At 42.9% G+C, this 22,722-nt stretch overlaps 1 protein-coding gene across 2 annotated transcripts in view; it reads left to right on the top strand.

Annotated features, from left to right (window-relative positions):
- The window catches only part of LOC105464118 (solute carrier family 35 member F3), a 409,658-nt gene that overhangs the window by 377,552 nt on the left and 9,384 nt on the right, over nt 1-22,722 (top strand). For both annotated transcript variants that reach the window (XM_011711786.3, XM_011711787.2), the window contains one exon: nt 16,397-16,616. In XM_011711786.3, coding sequence (XP_011710088.1) covers nt 16,397-16,616 — 220 coding nt within the window. The remainder of the gene's footprint in view (nt 1-16,396; nt 16,617-22,722) is intronic.

Raw genomic sequence — 22,722 nt, 5'->3', positions numbered from 1 at the left:
GAGCAAGGCTGGGCTTGAGAGGGGGTGCTGCTCACCCAAGGTCTTCAGGAAATCTTATCAAAAGTTTGGAATTGTCGTTGGTTGTCTTTTCACATTGACAGAATCCTAGATCCCTGAAAGGTGGTGTGGAGATACAGAAGCAAGCCCAGCTTTGAAATCTCAACTTCTTTTCTTGTTAAACAATTATTTGAAAATTCTTTTTCATAATAAGCTAAATATACTCTTTTCTACCACTGCAAAGCCCCAAACACATAACCACCCCTGGGGAAGAAAGCCAGGCCAGCCAGCAGATGAACACAGACACCTGCCACAGCTGTGGAGTCCCATTCTGGGACTCTGGTGGGCACCCTCAGATCTGGTGTTGCTCCACTGTTCCCATTGAGTCTGAGTTCCAACTTTTAAAGGAGCCAAGTAAAGGTCCACAGGCTCTGCTGTGTGTTCTCCACTCTGGGATATAAATGCTGTTGGATCATGTATTATACAAATGTATTCCTGGTTCATCTCTTGACAGTTTAGTGAAACTCAAAACCAATCATTGCTGATGTGGAAGTTGTAAAAAAGCAGCAACATGGAAGTGAGAGCCCAGCAGCTGTTATTTTCTGGGACCTGTTGAACAAGAGCTGAGTGCGGTTTCCTCTGTTTTACGGAGGGATGTGCTTTGTTAAAGCAGAAGGTTGACACTTTCCTGAGCCGCCTGTTCCATTTCAGTACTAACAGCTGTCAGTAGAGCCCATCTCCAGCTTGTTCTTCATCTCCTACCTCCATAACAAAAAAATCACATCTTGCAAGAGATGGTCCTATGGGGTCTTTCTGCTGAAAACAAAAACCAAAAACACCTTGTGTGTAACCTCGTTGGGTTAAGTGGACTACCACAAACAAAGTTATTCAGAGTAGCTTTATTCCATGAAATATTTTAATGAACTATTTAGAATAGGCAGAATGGTTTCTGATATGGAGAGGCTGTTTCAGATTGGAAGGAAATGTGCAGCAGTTCAGAAGGTCCATCCTTCCTAGGTAGCCAGACTGCTTCACTTGCCATCTTAGTATCTACACATAAATGGAGGCTGTCTCATCCTCTGTCTTTGCAGCTTCCATCTTCACTTTTGTCATAGAGCACAGAATCACTTCACTGTGAACCTAGCAAGTTGGCCAGGGGCCCTGTGGACCAGTGATGCTTTGGGAACAAGCACACTCTCGGCACTTCTCAGATACCTCTGCTGTTTGATTGAGCATGCAAAATAACCAGCTGGTCCCCAAAGAACAGATTCCTGTGGAGGAGGCTGTAAAACTCCTAGTTAGTGAGACATATATGCAGTCTGTGCTTCTCCACGTTCCCTCTCCAAGACCTTATCATTCAGGCTGGACCATTCCTCAAGGGAAAATCTCAGAAACTAAAATTTCTTGTAGAATGCGAATGCCTTGAACTTACATTTTCTTTTAATGAAATATTTGCCTACTCATATTTTGGTGGATGAACACAAACAACTAAAAAATATGTGGGCAAAGGACCTGAGTAGACATTTCTCCAAGGAAGACATACAAATGGCCAATAGGTATATGAAAAGATGCTCAGCATCACTAATCATTAGTGAAATGAAAATCAAAACTACAATGAGATACCACCTCACGTCTGTTAGAATGGCTACTATACAAAAGACAGCAAGTGTTAGTGATAGTATGGAGAAAAGGGAACCCTTGTACACTGTTGTAGAAATGAAAATGGGTGCAGCCACCATGGAAAACAGTATGCAGATACCTCAAAAAATTAAAAATAGAACTACCATATGATCCAGAAATCCCATTACTGGGTATATATATAAAGGAACTGAAATCAGTATGTTAAAGAGATAATGTCTGTATTCCCATGTTACTGCAGCATGATTCACAGTAGCCAGCTTCAATGTTTTCTGATGGATGAATGGATAAAGTGTGGTGTGTATACAACATGAAATACTATTCAGCCTTACAAAAGAAGAAAATCCTGCCATCTGGGCAACATAGATGGACTTAGAGGACGTTGTGCTAAGTGAAATAAGCCAGACACAGAAGGACAAATACTACATGATCTCACTAATATAAGGTAATAGTTAAAATAGTTAAACTTGGCCGAGCACAGTGGCTCATGCCTGTAATCTTAGCACTTTGGGAAGCCAAGGTGGCAAGATTGCTTGAGCCCTGGAGATTGAGGATGCAGTGAGCCATGATCATGCCACTGCTCTCCAACCTGGGAGACAGAGCAAGACCCTGTCTCAAAAAAAAAAAACAAAGAGTTAATCTCATAGAAGCAAAGAGTATAATGGTGGTTGCTAAAGGATAAGGGGGGCAGAAAACAGGGAAGAGTTAGTCAGAGTGCAAAGTTTCAGTTATGCAAGATGAATAAGTCCTAGAGCTCTTTTGTACAGCGGAGTGCCTATAGCTACTAATACTGCAGCATATACTTAAATATGTGCTAACAGGGTAAATCTTATGTTAAGTGTTCTTAACATACACAAAGAGGGCTGGGGCAACTTTGGAAGTGATGGATATATCTTTGGCATTAATTGTGGAGTTCATGAGTGTGTACTTACTCCAAACTCATTAAGTTTTATACATTAAATATGTACTGCCTTTTTTAGGTCAATCACACCTCAATAAAGACAGGTTTTCTTGAAAAATGTAAATATGTGACGTCTCAGAGAATGACAGTGCAAGTGATAAAGAAATGAGGGATTAAGGTGTGCTGGAAGTGATTGAGGTAGTGTAGTTGCTGTTTTATAGAGGGTGTCTGGGAAGGTCTCTCTGACGTTTGGTCAGAGATCTGAAGGGGTGAGGAAAAGAACCATGTCCAAATCTTCCCCCATATTTACATTTTTTGCTCCAAATAAGATGGGAAGCCAATGAAAGTTTTTGAGCAAGAAAATAACATGGCCTGATTTATGTTGAAAAGAATGAGACAAAGGTATGAAAGAAGGATAATAATAATCTAGGTAAGAAATGATAGTGGCTTAGACAAGTGTCAGCAAGTGCCCCAGGTGTTAATGGCACAAGTGTTCCTCAGACACATTTTCAGAGATAGTGATCTACCTGGATATGCATCAGAATCTCCTAAGTGTATTTTAAAATACATAGATTTCTGTACCCCATTCCAGACCTACTGAAATAGCATCTCTGGATTGGGGCCCAGGACTGATCAATTTGCCACTGTTATAACTTTTCTCTGATCACCTACCCAGGGTCATTTCAGAAATTCCTTTGAGCCTGTAAAATTTAGCAGCTTAAATAAAGGTAGGCAATTCTCTGACAGAGTAAATCAGACTAACCCTCCCTTTGAGAAGAATTATAAAGTTGGAGAAAATACTTTAAAAAATTGTTTGGGGGATCAGAGAGCAACCGATACACCCAGGATTTAAAGCGCCAAGATCCAGAGTGAAGGGACACAGAGGAGGGCAGCCGTACATTTGCTGGTGCTTTGACTTCTTAGAGAATTTTCCAGTTCACAGAGTGTGTCATGGAAGCCAAACAGAAACCAGCAGCATGGAACTTATGGCACTCATTAGGCTGGGAGGGCAAAAAGCTAGAAATTCAAGGCTGGCAACCTAGCCATGGATTGAGATTGATTCAGGATCACAGAAGAGAAGAACTCAACAGAAGTCAATCTAAATTCCATATGCAGTTAAGCCTCAAGGCATTGACTGATACCTAAACTGTGAATGTTTGGGATCAGACAAGGAGGAACCAAACAGAAAAAGCATCCACCAAGGCAAAGACTTTAGTAGTCTCATAGTCATGGGGAGAAAAACCGAAGTTCAAACCCATCAAGCGGGAGAAGCCCTTGTAAACAACCAGTACTTTTAGTTGAGACCAAAGAAAGTTCCATGACCTGAAAATAAAGAGGAAAAAACAGAAATTGACTAGTATGAGCCAGTCAAGGTGATCATGCCAGAAAAAATTAAATCTACACCAGAAGAAAATGACATCATTCAGAGCCCTACAATTTTCTTTACACAGTCTGTCATCAATAAAAAGTAACAAAGCAGACCAGGCGTGGTGGCTCATGCCTGGAATCCCAGCACTTTGGGAGGCTGAGATGGGCGGATCACAAGGTCAGGAGATGGAGACCATCCTGGCTAACATGGTGAAACCCCGTCTCTACTAAAAATACAAAAAATTAGCTGGGCACGGTAGCGGGTGCCTGTAGTCCCAGCTATTCAGGAGGCTGACGCAGGAGAATGGCATGAACCCGGGAGGCAGAGTTTGCAGTGAGCTGAGAATGCACCACCACACTCCAGCCTGGGTGATAGAGCAAGACTCTGTCTCAAAAAAAAAAGAAAAGAAAAAAAAAGCTGGCCGGGAAATGACTACATCACCAAAAACCAAAAACTAAAAATAAAAGAGAAATTAGAAGCAGATCCAGAGATGTCCCTTGGTTTTGAGTTATTAGATGCAGACTATAAAAGAACTGTGATTAATATATTCAAAAGAGTACTGAAAATATGAAGAATTTCACCAGATAACTGAAATTTATAAAGAATAATCAAAGGAATAGCCAAGTAATGGAAAATATAACAGAAATTAAGAATGTATAGGTTGGTTTAACAGAATACAACAAAAGAGAGGATTCATAAAATGGAAAATAGGTCATTAGCAAATACTCAGATTGCGACACAGATAGAAAAAAAGGTGGAAATTCAGAAAGAAGCATAAGAAACATACATATGGGCACAGTACAAAGGTCTGATATGTGTATAATTGGGGTCCCAGGAGTAGAGGGGAGAGTGTATATTGGCCAAGAATTTTCCAAAACTGATGGAAGACATCAAACCATGGATTCAAGCTTTATAAATCCCAAGCTCTCCCTTTACCACAAAAAAGAAAAACAAACAAAAAACACCTAGCCATATCATAGCAAATCTTCTGAAAACCAAAGTAGATACAAAATGTTTCAAAAAAAAGAAGCCAGGGAAAAATAATTCATTGTCATCAAAAGAGCAAAAATTAGAATTTACAACTGACTTTTCCACAGAAAAACTGGAAGCCAGAAGATAATGGAAAAATATCTTCAAAGGATGGAAAGAAAATGATTATCAACCTGAAATTCTAAGACTAATAAAAATGCTTCTTAAAAAGTGAAGACAAGGGGCTGGGCATGGTGGTTCATGCCTATAATCCCAGCACTTTGGGAGGCTGAGGTGGGTGGATCAGGAGGTCAGGAGTTCAAGACCAGCGTGACCAACATGATGAAACCCCGTCTCTACTAAAAATACAAAAATTAGCTGAGCGTGGCGGCGCACACCTGCAATCCCATCTACTCGGGAGGCTGAGGCAAGAGAATCATTTCAACCTGGGAGGCAGAGGTTACAGTAAGCCGAGATCACGCCACTGCACTCCAACCTGGGCAACAGAGTGGGACTCTGTCTCAAAAAAAAAAAAAAAAGTGAAGACAAAAATAAAGATATTTTTATGAAAACAGACCCATGCAAGAAGTAATACTTTAAATAGACTCTTCAGACAGGAAAAAATAAAATGATCCCAGAGGGAAGCACAGCAGCTCAGGAAGAAATGATGAGCTTTACAAATAGCAAATATGTGGTTAAATATAAATGAATGCTGACTGTCTAAAACAGCGGTAATAACATGTCACAGGATTTTTTAAATATGTAGAACAAAAACTCATAAAAATAACAGCCTAAAATATGATAAAGAAGTGTGGGATGGAATTAGTGTTGTAAGGCCTTTGTATTGTCCAAGAAGTGATAAAATTTTCAAATAAAGTATATTCTAATAAGTCAAGAGTACATGTTGTAATATCTACCACTGGAAGAATATTTTTTAAATGTATTTCTAACAAGCTAATATAGGAGAGATTGGATCATTTTAAAATTTGATTAACCACAAAAAGGCAAAAAAAAAACCACAAATGAAAAAATAAAAATATTTGTTTTTTTGTGAGGCAAATAGAAAAGATAAATGATAGAATTAAACCCAAATATAGCAGTAGTTAAGTTAAATGTAAATGGATTAAAATTTCAATTAAAAGATTAATGATAAGCTGGGTGTGGTGGCTCACACCTGTAATCCTAGCACTTTGGGAAGCTGAGGCGGGCAATCTCTTGAGGCCAGGAGTTCGAGACCAGCCTGGCCAACATGGCAAAACCCCATCTGTACTAAAAATACAAAACGTAGCCGGGCCTGGTGGCACATGCCTGTAATACTAGCCACTCAGGAGGCTGAAGCACAACAATTGCTTGAACCTGGGAGGCAGAGATTGCAGTGAGTGAGCTGAGATTGTGTCACTGCACTCCAGCCTGGGTGAGACTCTGCTCAAAAAAAAAAAAAAAAAAAAAATTGTAGTGTAAACTGGTACAACTACTTTGGAAAACCATTTGGTACTATTTCTAAAGCTGAGCATGTACATGCTCTCTAATCTTGTATTTCCACTCTTTTGTATATACCCAAACTAAACACATACATATGTGCACCAGAAGATATATTCATGAATGTTTATAGCAGCATTATTTATAATCTAAGCCATTCAATGTCCATCAACTGTAGAATGGGTAAATAAATTGTGTTATTAGATGCTATATAGCAAGTGAAATACTGCTACCTACAACAACATGGATGACTCTCTCACACATAATGTTGAGAGAAAAAAAAAAAGCACAGAAGAGTAAAACATGTATAATTCCATATTTACAAAGTAAAAAATAGCCAGGCATGGTGTCTCACACCTGAGGTCAGGAGTTCAAAACCAGCCTGGCCAACATGGTGAAACTCTGTCTCTACTAAAAATACAAAAATTAGCCGGGCATGGTGGCAGGTGCCTGTCGTCCCAGCTACTCAGGAGGCTGAAGCACGAGAATCGCTTGAACCTGGGAGGTGGAGGTTGTAGTGAGCCGAGATCACACCACCGTACTCCAGCCTGGGCAACAGAGCGAGACTCCACCTCAAGAAAAAGAAGAAAAAAAAAAGAAAAAAGAAATTGTTAAGATTGTAAATGTTATGTTATATGTATTTTACCACAGTTAAAAATTTAGAAGAACTTTTTAAAAGAGAGAAAGAAAGAAAATGGAGAAAGAGTGAGAAAACAGCATGAACCTTTCAATTCAAATTTGTTCATGAAAATAATCTGGAAATTTTAAAAAAATACAGTGAAGTTCACATTTTAATGAAAATTTGCAGTAGCAAAACATAACTATGACAGGTTTTATGTATGCATAAAATTTCAAATAATGTGACTCCTCTGAGATTTTAAAAGTTAAACAAGAATCAAAATACCAGTTCTGGAAGGCCAAGTGAACTATAAATGCCAGGTAATGGTGTTAACATTAACTGGCTGACAAACAGAAACACAGTGCTACTGGGGGAAAACTAGTCAAGATTTGTAAATTTTGAATTATGGCATGCTGTCAAGAATGCATCCTGCATATAAACTGCACCATTCTCTACAAAATTCTTGGCCCCTCACTGGACAGTATGATTGAGTATGTCTAGGGTCAAATCCAAGCAATTGTATTTTTAACAGCTCCCTGGGATTTTTTAAGACAAATGGCCCCATGCTTCATTGTTTGAAAAACCTCTGGTCCTCCATAAAGGAATAAGTGCATACATTCTATAAAAAAAATTATTTGTGGGCCGGGCGCGGTGGCTCAAGCCTGTAATCCCAGCACTTTGGGAGGCCGAGACGGGCGGATCACGAGGTCAGGAGATCGAGACCATCCTGGCGAACACGGTGAAACCCCGTCTCTACTAAAAAATACAAAAAACTAGCCGGGCGAGGCAGCGGGCGCCTGTAGTCCTAGCTACTCGGGAGGCTGAGGCAGGAGAATGGCGTAAACCCGGGGGGCGGAGCTTGCAGTGAGCTGAGATCCGGCCACTGCACTCTAGCCCGGGCGACAGAGCCAGACTCCGTCTCAAAAAAAAAAAAAAAAAAAATTATTTGTGAACGTGTATTATATGCTAGGCTATGAAGATATAATATGAAGCAAAAGTATAACAACCACACAGAGTGTATGTTCTAGTGAAGAAGTCAAACAATTAAATAAGCTGCTATTACAATAAAGTGCAATTACAATAACGGTCCTGTACACTATGACAAGGAAGACAGGGCATTATGGGACCATGTGTCAGGAATACTGACACAGGGTCCCAACACTGAAGGGGATATATGAGCTGATATGCAACTGATGGAAATTAACAGACCAAAGAGGTTGGCCATTATCCTAAGGGAAGGCCAGGGAAAAGGAGGATCTCTCTGAGTGTAGTGTGGAAAATGGAACGAATTGGATTAGAGGAGGGACAGCAGTGATGAGAGAAGCTAGTCTCCAGCAGCAGTAGTTGAAGTGAGTGAGAATAAGGGCATGGGTCAGGGTACTAACTGTGAGAATAAAATATTTGGTAGAAATAATCTATAGGCCATGGTGATAAATTAGATGTGAAGACAAAAAAGGAGAAGCTGAGAATGATTCTTAAGTATCTGGCCTGGGTAGAAACTTGAATCATGGTAGCATCTCGGGATTGAGGATGCAAGGGAAAGACACTGAGTTTATTTGGGAAGGCTGAATTTCAGGCATCTGAGAATGTCCAGGCAAGGGTGGTATCAGATTTTTTAAAGTGTCCTGATTAAAGAGTCATCAGCTGGGCTTTAAAGCCATGACAATAGATGACATTACTCAGTGACTATTTGTAGGTTAAAGAGAACCCTAAGAAAATATCAAAGAACAGACAAGATCAGGCATGTTCAGGGTGGTATTGCAATCTACCCATCTGACAAAGGTCTAACATCCAGAATTTACAAGGAACTTAAACATATACACGAGAAAAAGACAACCCCATCAAAAAGTGGGCAAAGGATACAAACAGACACTTCTCGACAGAAGACATTTACATGGCCAACAAATGTATGAAAAAAATGCTCAACATTGCTGAGCATTGCAGAGAAATGCAAATCAAAATCACAATGAGATACCATCTCATGCCAGTCAGAATAGCAATTATTAAAAAGTCAGGAAACAATAGATGCTGGTGAGGCTGTGGAGAAATAGGAACACTTTTACACTCTTGGTGGGAGTGTAAATTAGTTCAACTACTGTGGAAGACAGTGCGGCAATTCCTCAAGGATCTAGAACCAGAAATACTATTTGACCCAGGAATCCCATTACTGAGTATATACACAAAGGAATCTAAATTGTTCTGCTCTAAAGATACATGTGCTCGTATGTTTATTTCTGCACTATTTACAATAGCAAAGACATGGAACCAACCCAAATGCCCATCAATGATAGACTGGATAAAGAAAATGTGGTACATATACACCATGGAATACTATGCAGCCACAAAAAGGAATGAGATCATGTCCTTTGCAGGAACATGGATGAAGCTGGAAGCCATCAGCCTCAGCAAACTAACACAGGAACAGAAAATCAAACACCACATGTTCTCACTCATAAGTGGGAGTTGAATGTTGAGAACACATGGACACAGGGAGGGGAACAACACACACCAGGGCCTGTTGAAGGGTGAGGGATGAGGGGAGGGAACTTAGAGGACAGGTCAATAGGTACAGCGAACCATCATGGCTCACATGTACCTGTGTAACACACCTGCACGTTCTGCACATGTATCCTGGGTTTTTTTGTTGTTGTTGTTTGTTTTTTTTTAGAAGAAATTAAAAGAAAAAAGAAAATACCAAAGAAGGCCTACAGAGGAAGTCTAGAAGGGTATGGAGAAGTCAAAGGAAACTTTGGGGACTGTGCTGAGTTGGAAGCTAAGAGGGTGTTTCAGGGAGAAACAGTTAACAATGTCAGAGGCTTCCAAGAGTAAGATGAACACCGAGAAGTGCCTTCTGGAATTGGCAATGTGAAGGTCATTCACAGTTCGTCCAGGGGTTTGAGTGAGTGTGGGGAGCAGGCATGGACTAGAGTAGCTGGACAGTGAGGAAGGCAAGGTCATGGAGAATGTGAGCGTAGATGGCTATTCTGAAAAGTGTGGCTATGACAAAGGGGAACAGAGGAAAGGGGCTGGGTGAGAGGCTTGCTTTTGTACAGGAGTATGTTGAAGTTGGAAAGACTTAGACATATTTAAATGGTGATGAAATGGGTACGGGAAAAAGAGAGGAACATAAGAGTGTTCACTGAGGAACAAGCCAGGCTGCAGGTTTGGCTCTACTACTCACATCTGTTTGAACTTGAGTGGATCTTTTCATCTGTCTGGGCTGTGGCATCCTTCACTGTTAATCACGGGGCTTTTCTCTCTCTGTGGTTTTCCAACTGCACCCCTCAAAGCTGTCTCAGTGCCCACATTTCAGCTTCAACCACAGAAACTTTACCTCTCTCTTACGTGTTTTTAATTAACTTAATTTTAGCAATTTAATGCATGCACATACTTTAGAAAAGCAAAATAATAGTAAAAGAATTATGGTAAAGAGGAGTAACTTCTTCCAGCTCCACATCTGCCTACTCTCAGCCACCCTCAATTCTTGCGGATACTTTTCTCTGGTATTTATACCCATTTAGCTAAATTAAATTCTTATTTCCATATTTCTTAAATATAGACATCCTCTGATTTCTATCTTACCCTACCCTTTCTTCCCCATCCCCCAACATAATAATATCCCAATTTTTAGTTAATAGTGTTTGCATTATCATAAGCACACATATGTTGTTCACTGATTCTGCTGCCTTTTGTGAAAAACCCATCATTTCTCCTGCCAACAATATTTCCCTCTTTTGTCTCATTCATCTTGATTTCCACTTAATGATTGTTATTTTTTTCCCTAAACGTTCTGCCACCTCAAAAGCCTATCACTATTTTCCCTGTTCTTGCTTAATCATAAGACTTCCTCAGAGAATCTCCTCTAGGAGCCTTCTGTGGTTCCTGGTCTGCAGCAGAGCACCCTGCTAATGCTGGGACCCACTTTCTCTCTTGCCCGTGTAGAGCTGGCCTGCTTGCAGCTGCCACGTCTTTCTCCTCCGGACCACCCTTGCTTTGGTGCAGCCTGTCCTCCAGTGGCTTGGGAGACACCGCTGTTGAGGACTGCATAGCTGAAAATGCTTTCAGTCTACCTCCACCTTTGATTGATAATTGATTGGTGATAGAATTCTGGCTAGAAAAAAAAATTTCCTTCAAAAATGTTAATGCATTGTGCCATGATTGTCTGGCTTCCATTTTGGTTGTGGCAGTGTCCGAGGTGATTACAATTTCCTATTTCTTGACCTTGTTTGTTTTATTTCTCTTGGGAGATTTTAGGTTTTCTCTTTATACCTTTATTTGACAAACAGATGCCTTGTTATGATTCTTTCTTTATTCATTTTGTTGGTACTTGGTGACCCCTTACATTGTGAAGATTCTTGTCTTTCGGTTCTGAGAAACTGTCTTGAATGATTTATTTTGTAATTTCCTCCACTTCGTTTTTTCTGTTTGCTCCTTCTGGAGTTTCTTTTAGTTTGATATTGGACTTTCTGGTTTAATCTTCTAATTTTTTCCTTCCTTCCTTCCTTCCTTCCTTCCTTCCTTCCTTCCTTCCTTCTTCCTCTCTCCCTCTCTCTCTCATTTTGTGGGAGATTATTTTGACATTATATTCCAACTTTTCTATTAATTATTTTTTTGAGACAGAGTCTTGCTCTATTTCCCAGGCTGGAGTGTAGTGGCGTGATCTCAGCTCACTGCAACCTCCACCTCCATGGTTCAAGCAATTCTCATGCCTTAGTCTCCCAAGTAGCTGGGACTACAGGTGCGCACCACCACACCCGGCTAATTTTTATATTTTTTTAGTAGAGGCAGGGTTTCACCATGTTGACCAGGCTGGTCTCAAACTCCTGACCTCAAGTGATCTGCCTGCCTTGGCCTCCCAAAATGTCTATTAATTTTAAAAATGTAGTTACATCATATATTTAATTTCCAAGATTATATCCTTTTTAATAACCATTTGTTCTTGTTTCATAGATACAATATCTTCTCTTACCTCTACAAGGATATTATCTCTGCCCCACACCACACACATACCCATATAAATCCTTCCTATCCTTTAGTCCTTCGGTTCAGCTCAAAATCCACATTTTTTGAGGACTTATCCAATCAGCCCAGTTCTCCAGTATAGCATCATTATATTCCACACCATCTATCTCCTATGTCAATATGTTAGGCTTGCGTTGCCTCCCATTGAAGGATAAATGTCATCTCCCCAATTACACCTTCTCATGAGCAGGAGCTGCTCTTGAAAATTAAATGGAGGATACCAATATTTAAAATGTAATGGAAGAGTTGGAATATAAAGTCAAGATAATCTCCCATAAAATAAGATCGAGAAAGAGAGAAGGAAAAAAGATAATTAGAAGATCAAACCAAAAGATCCAATATCAAACTAAAAGAAGCACCAGAAAAACTGAAATAGAAAAAAACTAAATAGAAAAACTGAAGTGGAAGAAATTACAAAAGAAATAACTCATCTTAGTTTAAAAGAGACGTTTCCTTAGCTTAGAAAGTTTACTTTTCTGTATCAACCACAAGACCTTGTCTAGAATTGTGGGAATGGCAAGTGCTAAACCAGTGTTTGTTGACATGAATTAAATGATAAGCCATCCTCGTCCCTAAATATATAACATAACCAAATTTTAGAAATTCATAGAAAAGTTAGAATATAAAGTCAAGTCAAGTTAGGCTATCCCAGTTGGGATTCTTTAAAGAGTACTAAGAACATAAGTATTTGTCAAATAATATAAGTGCAGAACTTACTGATTTTTACAATTTTTTCTTTTACCATGTTTCTTTGAATAATTCTATTGAATAATTCAATATTCAGTAGCAGTATTGCTTTTTATTTGAGACAGAGTCTCACTCTGTCACCAGGCTGGAATGCAGTGACGCCATCTCGGCTCACTACAACCTCCACCTCCCAGGTTCAAGCGATTCCCCTGCCTCAGCCTCCCAAGTAGCTGGGACTAGAGGCACGCACCACCATGCCCGGCTAATTTTTGTGTGTTTTTAGTAGAAATGGGGTTTCACTATGTTGGCCAGGATGGTCTCGATCTCCTGACCCTGTGATCCACCCACGTCGGCCTCCCAAAGTGCTGGGATTACAGGCATGAGCCACCGCGCCCAGCTTGGTATTGCTTATATTTATTAAGTCTTTCTTGAAGCTCTCAATTTAGATTTCACAGAAAAAAAGCTTTCGTTTCCCACTCATATTTCATTGGTTCATGAAATATTTAATTAAACTGTGTAACTGAAATACCAAGAACTAACTGGCACAAGCAGGATCAGAAGTAAACACATCTAAATCTTTGTGTGTGACTCAATCAGTAGGAACAGAAGGACTTGAGTGTTCCGGAAGTAACCTGCCACCCTCTAGTCTTTAGCCCTGCCAGCAGCATCAGTGAGCAGAAGGAATGAAGGGCGTTAGACTGTCCAGTCAGTTATGTGGGCGTCAGTCAAGAGAGTGTTGACTGTGCTCCATTTGTATACCAAGAAGAGGGAGGTCTCTGGCAGAAATGGATTCATGTTCATCATCTGTCTTGGGTTCCCTTGCAATCAGGGACATACATGGGCTAGCCAGATCCTGAGATATTGTGCTGGGTTTTTTTGTTTGTTTGTTTTTTGAAACAGAGTTTTGCTCTTGTCACTTAGGCTGTAGTGCAATGGTGCAATCTCAGCTCACTGCATCCTCCGCCTCCCGGGTTCAAGTGATTCTCCTGCCTCAGCCTCCCAAGTAGCTGGGATTATAGGTGCCTGCCACCATGCCTGGCTAATTTTTGTATTTTTGGTAGAGACAGGGTTTCACCATGTTGGCCAGGCTTGTCTCAAACTCCTGACCTCAAGTGATCCACCCGCCTTGGCCTCTCAAAGTGCTGGGATTACAGGTGTGAGCCACCGCTCCGGGCCAATATTATGCTGTTTTAAGACCGAAGACTGTGCACTAATCTCTTAGCACTGAAGATTAGTGCATAGTCTTTGGTCTCAAAATATCACGAGGCTCACAGGTCCAGGGGGCCAATTGTCTTGGTCTCATTAGAACCAAGATCCACCAACCTATGCTGTGATCTCCTGGCCATGATGCCTTAAAGGGCCAGCAGGACTCTGCCAGGCCTCAGAGTCTCACCTTTTTCATCTCCAGGATGGGATCCCCACTCCCTTCCCATTTCTAGCAACTTGGGCCATCAATACCAAGCCATGTCTGTGCCCTACCTCCCTTCTCCATCCCACCTACAGCAATCAGGCTTTGGAGGAGTCAAATATGGATTTTCAGAGAGGAAGTAGGTTGTCCAGTTAGCCTTGGATGGCCCCTTCCAGAACATGAATTATTTTTCATGACAGTGAGCCAGGTGGAAATTGGAAATTCTACTTGTGTGATGTTCTTCTCTTAGAAAGGGAAACCTCTAAGTATAGTGGAGATAGGATGGCATTAGTGGCCAGAAAGAATATTTGTATTTTATTTTGGTCATACTCAATGGACCAGCATCACTATGTAGCCACCATAATCACAAACATAAAGGAAGCCATCATTCATGGTCACTGCCCCTGGGGGAACAGAGTCTTCTGCAAACAGGGGCTTGGGAAAACCCCATAGAAAATGTAGCTGGAATACCGTATGAAAAAATACGTGGCAAAAAGAAATATCAGCCTCTCAGTTAGATGAGGGTTGCAGCTATATAAAGCCAAAATGGAATCAATTCAGTTGAATCGGTCTCGTGATAAATTTAGTGATGTGAATGTTTTACCTGGCCCCGGTTTGTTCAGAAGCAACATAGGACTCTGTGTGCAGAGAAAGGTGGCCAAACTGCACCAGACTCTACAAAACGGTAAGTGTGTTTCTCCTCTCTCAATATCCTGGGCTCTCATGCCTTTCTCTAAGGAGTTTTCTTGTTCGTGCTATGGACATCCCATAGTTGAGTCATGAACAAAGACAGATTTCCTTCTAGATTGATAGGAAGAATAGACAGTAAAATTAAATTTAAAATCTTACCCAATCCCCTTTGACTCTTGTTTTTAATTTTCCTCCGTTTTCTCTGCATTTTAATATTAAGTGGCACAGAACAGAGCTATTCCCCCAACCTAGTGCATTTGCTTTGTTCTAGAGATGTCTTTTCTTTTGCTCTCGTGGCAGTTCTTTTGGGACTGAGTCTATTTCTAGATCACTAGCAGGCTGACTCCCTTCCTGGCTGGCAGGCCATCCCCAGCTGTGGCAGTGCTGCACCACGTCCATGAGCCTGGACAGGGACTTCCTCAGAGCAGTGCCTCCTCTCTCGTCCATCTCCTTGCCTGGCTCATCGGGCCCAACCCAGCAATGATCTTCACTCCCTGACAGTCAAGGAAACAGGCAGCTGTCGACCAAGCCTTCTCAGTGGCCTCTCTCCACACCCGAGCCCCCCACAGCCTCCTCTACTTCCTTCTTCTGCCTGTGGAAGACTGGCTTTAATTTTCTTAAAGATTTTTTGAACTATCTGTGATCCTTCCCCCTAGACTCTAGAATGGCATCAAAAGACTTTCTTCTACAGATGTTTCCTCATCTCATTCCCACGTTAGACTCTGAACTTTTGGATCTGCTTATTCTTCCTGTGCTAGATAGTCTCTTAGAGAAGTGGGACTTCCCCATGGTGGAATAAGTACCCAAAAAATGGCCTCAGGGAGAAAATAGGTCGCGAGTTAACACTATTCGTATCATAGCCAAAAGGTATTAGATACGCCCAAGAAGTGACTGCCCCTGCCTGATCACAAAGGTAACTCCAATTGAGGGCAACATTTTTTAAAAGTTGTTTCAATGTGTTCTCTTAGACCAAGCTTGTCCAACCCCTGTCCCACAGGCCACATGTGGTCCAGGCTGGCTTTGAATGAGGCCCAACACGAATTTGTAAACTTTCTTAAAATATTATGAGTTTTTTTTTGTGTGATTTCTTTTAGTAGCTCATCACCTATCGTTAGTGCTAGTGTAGTTTATATGTGGCCTAAGACAATTCTTCTTCTAATGTGACCCAGAAAAGCCAAAAGATTAGACACCCTGTCTTAGAGTATCCATCCTCCTCCATTACCATCCTTCCCCCACAACAATGCCCACCCCAATAAAAAGGTGTAGTGAACCCCTTCTCCTACTCAACAAGTAACAGAATCCCTCAGTCAATCACCATAGAATTAGGCCTTCGAGTCAGATAGCGCCAACATTACCTTCTGTATAGAACCATAAATTCTAAGCTTAACATGAACAGAAGGAAGAATCTGTGACATCAGATCACTGTGCAACATTTGTTTCAGTGGACTAAAGCAGTAGGTTGAAGGGCTTTAATAGAAAAATGTTTATTAAAAATAATAATTTTAAAACCCTGCCCCTTCCTATATTTGCTTAAAAAAAAAAAAACTTGGTATAGGAAATAAATGATCTGTCTGAACCCAGGAAAATAATAACAATGCCTCTCTTTCCTTGTTTTAGGGAATGCTGTCGATTTTTTGGAGACAATGGCTTGACTTTGAAGGTGTTTTTTACCAAGGCAGCACCCTTTGGTGTTCTTTGGACACTCACAAACTACCTGTACTTACATGCAATAAAGAAAATAAACACTACGGATGTCTCCGTGTTGTTCTGCTGCAACAAAGCTTTTGTGTTCTTGCTCTCATGGATCGTTCTCAGGGACAGATTCATGGGAGTGAGGGTAAGTTCCTTATTATCTGTCTTCCTCCCTCACTCAGTCATGTCAACCAAAACCTGCCCATCGGCTTGCTTAGCTCCATGTGCTGGACCATGAGCATAAGCTGCTGACCACTTTCCTTCTGATTTGCAGCAGAAAATGAGCCCAGCAGAGGGCCCGGTTCTTGGTGTGCCTTGCCAACCTTCTTGCTTGCAAACCATACTAGACAAGCATTCATTAAAGCACCTTTCATTTCAAGCATTTCAACAAGCATTCCCTAAAGTGTGTGCCAGTCGGGGACCCAGCCTGGGAATGGCGATATGCTCCGCTCTCTGCGTGCTCACCCAGTGTCTCATGGGCGGCTTTCCCGGCTGCAGTGCGTGGCATGACCGTGCCCTGCAGCCTGGAGCTTTCTGCTAACACTGCCACTCTCGGGTGAGGATGTGCGTGAAACCCGAAGGATCCTTCCGCATCCATGCATGCATGCAGTCTTGGCCCTTTGCCTGGGCCGTGTGTACACAGCCAGAGTGGGCCAGACACACTCACGCTGAGTCCCAACTGTGAAGGGCCAGCTTCACTTCCTTCTAACCAATGACCAAGGGGGAGTGAAATTATATCCCTTGAATTACCTCTCATTTTACAACCGAGACTCAGTCAATTACATTAGAAGCTAGTCAAAGTTAGCTCATCGGATTTCATAACAGCTGTATGAAATAGGACACGTGCACTATCAAATATCAGCTGAAATATAGAGCGATTCCCCCGAATAGAAGAAACGGGAGACGTTTCGCACCCGGCAGAACACTAGTGACTTCTGACTGGCTCCCTCTTGTGGCCAGGAGCTGCCACGGACCCGTCATCACCTTGCTGCAAACCAGCGCCGAGAGCATTTGGCCAGGCCACTAGTTCTTTTGCAGTTAGTGTACAGCTTCCCCCTTCAGCCACAAAGCTAAGAGCCAGTTTGAGGGGCAGTCCCATGAAAGCAAGCCCTGCTGGCCACCAGTGCAGGGCCCTCTACTTCCGGCCTTCCCTCCCTGTCCTGGGAACAATGACATCACCCTAATGGTGCATTCACACCCACCTAAGTTACCCAAACAGCAGTGGGGACATGAGTCAACTTCTGAGTTATATTTTTAGCTTCCAGTAGGGGGAAAATTTGTTTTGAGGCTTAATGTTAATTTTGGAAGAAAAACTCACTCTCTGTGCCACCAGAAAAGCTTTCAGCAAATAAATGATCTGATGCATCTCTGCAAGAAATGCAGATACTTCTCACAGTGAGCCACCCAGCCGCCTGCCTGCCTCGATGCTGAAGCCTTGAATGTCCTGGGTCCCCCTGCCACCCACCCATGTCCTTCCTGACTTTATTTTGATGTAAAGAGCCAGGAGAATTTATGGAAATTTTTGGCATGACTCAGATGTCCCTAGAAAATTCCAAATGAGACCCTGTTCCTGGAAGAGAAGCTTCAAGGTTAATTCTACATCTAGCAGAAGAAACCCTTTTTTTTTTTTTTTTTTTTTTGAGATTAAGAGAAGGAGGTGTGAAAAACTTGAAAAGTACTCCTAAATTCATAGAAAGCAATATGATGCTTCCAGATCTATATTGCTATACATGGATAAGACCCCTCCAACCCCCCACCCAACAATCATCCTTGGAATATGGCACATTCTGGCCATGCTGGCCACTTGATTGGTTTGGTCTGTTGCTGATCACTGTGTACTGAGCCAAGTTTTGTGTTGAAGGCCTTTGGTACTAGACTGACACTGAATGAAGCCCCCAGGAGCCAGTGTCAGTGATGGCATTGATGGCATTTTGTAACTTGCAAAGCACTGTGCAGTTGTGAGTCTCTCTAATAACCATTATTCCTCTCAGAAGTGCATGACCAGTCATCTAAGAGCTTCCTGCCACAGGTTGTGTTGGAGAGCCCTTTTCTCTTCTTCAGGAGTTCAGAGAGCTAGCAAAATCCATCAGGAGACACTGCCACATGCCAAAGGGACTGAAAGATTCTCCTTGATAAACAGATGGAGATTTAGTTCCAAGATAATATCTAGCTGGTGCATGGGACCGCTCAGACTTCACTCAGACCTGGGTTGGCTAACACTGTCCGTTAGGTAATTTCCAAAGACTGAAAAGAATTAACGTGGTTCTCCATCCTGGAGGGCTGAGCATATGAGCTTCAGAGCCAAGCAGACATAAGAACCGTGTCGAAGGCACAGCCTTATGTTTGTGGAATTGGCTGCTAAGGAGACTTGTGTTATTAAGGCAATTACTCAAACCACAAGGGCCATGGTTCCTGGAAAACATCCATAAGTCTAGGTCATGTGCGCAGATCCAGAAGGAAGCAAACGTGTCTTATCATGCTGGGGAGATTCCTGGCCACGTACGGTATGAGAGGGTGAGAGGCCATTGGAGTGTCTGTTTGGAAGGAGCCAAGCTGGCTCCTTGTGTTGCCATCTGACTCTCTGCTTAGGTGTGCTTTCTATATGTTCCCTGCTTCTCTAGGTCAGGGTTCTAGCTCAGCAATGGAGATGTCCCAGGCTAGAGTTAATGACAAGGTCACAGATCTTGGCTCCACTCTTATAAGCTGTTTGGACCTTGAGCAAACTAGTAAATGTCCCTGACCCTCTGTTAAATGGAGAGAATATTACTACTCATCTTAGAAAACAGTTGTGAGAATAAGATGATGCATGCCTCGCACATAAAACTCAATAAGTGGTATCTTTTCTCAATGGCATTATTCTTATTATTCCTTCTCAATTGGAGGAGGTTGATGGATCAGCCCAGTTCTCTTGTTGGTGGATGAATATTTAGAGAGGCAGTTTAATGTGGCAAAAGCAAGAGTAGGATGAGAGCAGGTAGAACCCTGGGTGTACACTGCCCATCAGCTGTGACTAGGCTGAGTGAGACCACCCACAGCCTCTATGTCAAGGAAAATGGGAGGTGAGATTCTCCGATTGTTCAGGGCTGTTCGGGACCACCCATCACAGTGAGGGTCTTTAAACCAGGAAGGCAGGGGAAGGAGCCAGAAGGTGAGCTGAGAGGTCACCCATGGGGTCCTCAAACCCTAGCGGCATATTCCTGGGGATCATGGACCTTTTTCCAAGATCACTTCCCATCTCAATCAGATTCCAGCTGATGTTTCCAATTATCAAAATGTTTACAGTGTTTCAAAAGGAGCCATCCATTCCCGAACAGTATCTGGTATCTGGTCCTGACTCCCTTCTGTGTGGGGGGCTGCCCTCTGCAACCTGAGCCCAGCACGGGGAAAGACACAGTGGACAGGCAATGGTGGAGCTCACAGCCCAGGCGACTTTCTACTCTCAGATGTAGAAGGGGTGGACTAGAGGATCCCCCCAGTTCCCTCCAAACTCCAGTATTCCTTGAGTCAATGAAAGCAGGCCAGGAGCTGAGAGGGAAAGAGTTGGGGGAAGGATGATTAAAAATCAATCCATTTTTCCCTTTTGTAAAATCGCCTGAAGCTGTGCAAATCTAAAAAGCTTCCAAATGGGGTTATGTTTGGCAGAGACCGTGCAGCCCGCCATGTTTTGTTGTTTGCTGTTTTTTAGGCTTTTTTGTTTGTTTGTTTGTTTGTTTGCTTGCTTGTTTGTTTTGCAGAGACAGGATCTCACTCCGTCACCCAGGCTGGATTGCAGTGGTGCTATCATAGCTCACTGCAACCTCAGCCTTCTGGGCTCAAGTGGTCCTTTCACCTCAACCTCCTGAGTAGCTGGTAGTACAGGGGCATGCCACCGCGCCCAGCTAATTTTTTGTATATTTTGTAGAGACAGAACCTCACCATGTTGCCCAGGCTGGTCTCGAACTCATGGGTCCAAGCAATCTGCCTGCCTCAGCCTCCCAAAGCACTGAGATTACAGGTGTGAACCACTGCTCCAGGCCTTGCCACCTTTTAGCAAGACTAAGCAGGAGGAGCCCTAGTCTGAATGGTGATTAGACCTCACCTAGGGCACCACCAACCCTCCTCTCTCCTCTTTAAGGCTCAAGGGTTTCCTTTGCCTTCCCATTCAGCCCCCCAGAGAGCAGGGAGCAGAACTGTCATGGAGATGAGTGGTGTGTCTGTGACTCATGCCTGGGTGCGTGGGACTCAGACCTGGAGCTCTGGCAGCCGGGCAGGTTATGACAGTGGGTCACCACGCTGGGTGAGGACATGAAGACGCTACGCAGCAACCCCCGGCCTGTGTTCCTTCCTTACCTCCAGCTAACTGTTCCCTAGACAAAGCAGACAAAGCAGAGGTGGTGGTTCTTACCCATCTCGGTCTTGGGCCACCGTGACCCATCAGGCTTTGTTTTAGGATTGTTCTGTGGGGAACACTGAGGGCCAGGGGGACAGGAAAGTGTAAGGAAAGAGAGGCGTGGGGAGGTCAGGGAAGCTCTGATGTCATGATTCCAAACCCACCCTCAGCACCTGTCCAGGGGCCCCGGTAGGGAGAAGATGTACGTGGAGCACATGGAACCACAGGGCGGACTTGACTGGCCTTCCTAGAGAGTTTGTTTTAGTGCAGGAAATGGGCAAGAAAATATTTTCACATGAAAACCAAGAAACTCAGATGTGTTAGGGTGTCAAATGTAACATATGCACATACTTTTTAAAAGATAGAACTGGAAACTTAACAGGACTTCCAGGCATCAGGAAGGAATCTTGAGCTCTGCTCCCAAAGGCACAGGGCACGTTCCAACCCTGCTGCGCCCCACAGGGTATTGAGAGTGAGGTAGGAGCCCCAGTTCACATCCCAGCACATGGGGCCAGTTGTTGCAGGGCTGCTGAAGTCTGGAGAGTGGAAGGTCCACAGCCAGGGCTGTCAACACTGTGCCTTGTGGGTGGGACCCCCAGGAGAAGGCTGGGAGGTGTGGAGGAGGAGATCAGAGTCCCCTGCCTGTCTGTCAGAATGAACTGATGGAGTGGCACGGGCTCCTCTGATGTTTATCTCAACAGACCAAAAGGTCAATGGCCAACCATGCTCTCATTTCCTAACCCCTTGTCCCTTCCCCCAGCTTAGCCGCACAGTGCAGCCCAGGCAGAAGCTTTTAGCTGTTTATTATTTAATCAATAGAGAAGAGAGGAAGAGGTTGGAAATCTGCCCTTCAAGTCTTCTGAAAAAATCACCCCTCACTGTCCTTCGTTTCTTCCAACTTCAGCCATAAGCCTGGAAAGGCTCAATAAAAAGTAGCTCCAGGCCAGGTGCGGTGGCTCAAGTCTGTAATCCCAGCACTTTGGAAAGCCAAGGTGTGTGGATAACCTGAGGTCAGGAGTCCGAGACCAGCCTGGTTAACATGGTGAAACTCCATCTCTACTAAAAATATAAAATTTAGCCAGGTGTGGTGGCAGGCGCCTGTAGTCCCAGCTACTCCGGAGGCTGAGGCAGGAAAATCACTTGAACCCTGGAGGCAGAGGCTGCAGTGAGCCGAGATAGTGCCATTGCACTCCAGCCTGGACGACAGAGCAAGAATCTGTCTCAAAACAAAACAAAACAAAAGAAACAAACAAAGGGTATCTCCAGAGGGGAGATGCACCAAGCTTCTGGAATTGGGCCATTTTCTTCTCTCCATTCCTTTCTCCTGTCTTTTCACTGGGAGTCCTCTGATGCCTGCCCCGGTTGGCATGTTGCTGGCAGCACCCTTGCATTACATGTGTTCTCTGGAGCAGAAACCAACCCTTTCCCCACCTGCTTTCTCACTTTTCCCTTTTTTATTTTCCTGTGGGGAAAAAATTCCCTTATGGTATTGCTATCTCTGTTTCTTTCTCTTAATGAACACTTTTACACAGTACATGTAGCATTTGAATATGAAATGTAGGCATATATCTGATGCAAAGCGGTGTGGCGGACTGCAAGTGAATTCCCATACCAGAAAGAACACGCAGACAGATTGGGCCAGGGAGTTCTCTCGTACACGATAACCACCTGCTCTCTCAATGCCTCTGCGTTAAGGGTGGATACAGCATTGTATAGAAATATAGCGTATGAGGTATACGCTAAGAGAAGTACGTAACTCAGACATACTGCATGAGATTAAGCCACGTTATGTTTCACTAACCTAAACATCTTATGTTTTAACTACGAAGGCAACCTCAATTTGAATCTAACAGTAAGTTGGCAGTACTTCCTATGTGAATCA

This window comes from Macaca nemestrina, chromosome 1 (assembly GCF_043159975.1).
Source record: "Macaca nemestrina isolate mMacNem1 chromosome 1, mMacNem.hap1, whole genome shotgun sequence".
NCBI lineage: Eukaryota > Metazoa > Chordata > Mammalia > Primates > Cercopithecidae > Macaca > Macaca nemestrina.
The sequence above is the reverse complement of the archived record's forward strand: the minus strand, read 5'-3'. Positions and strand labels throughout refer to the sequence as shown.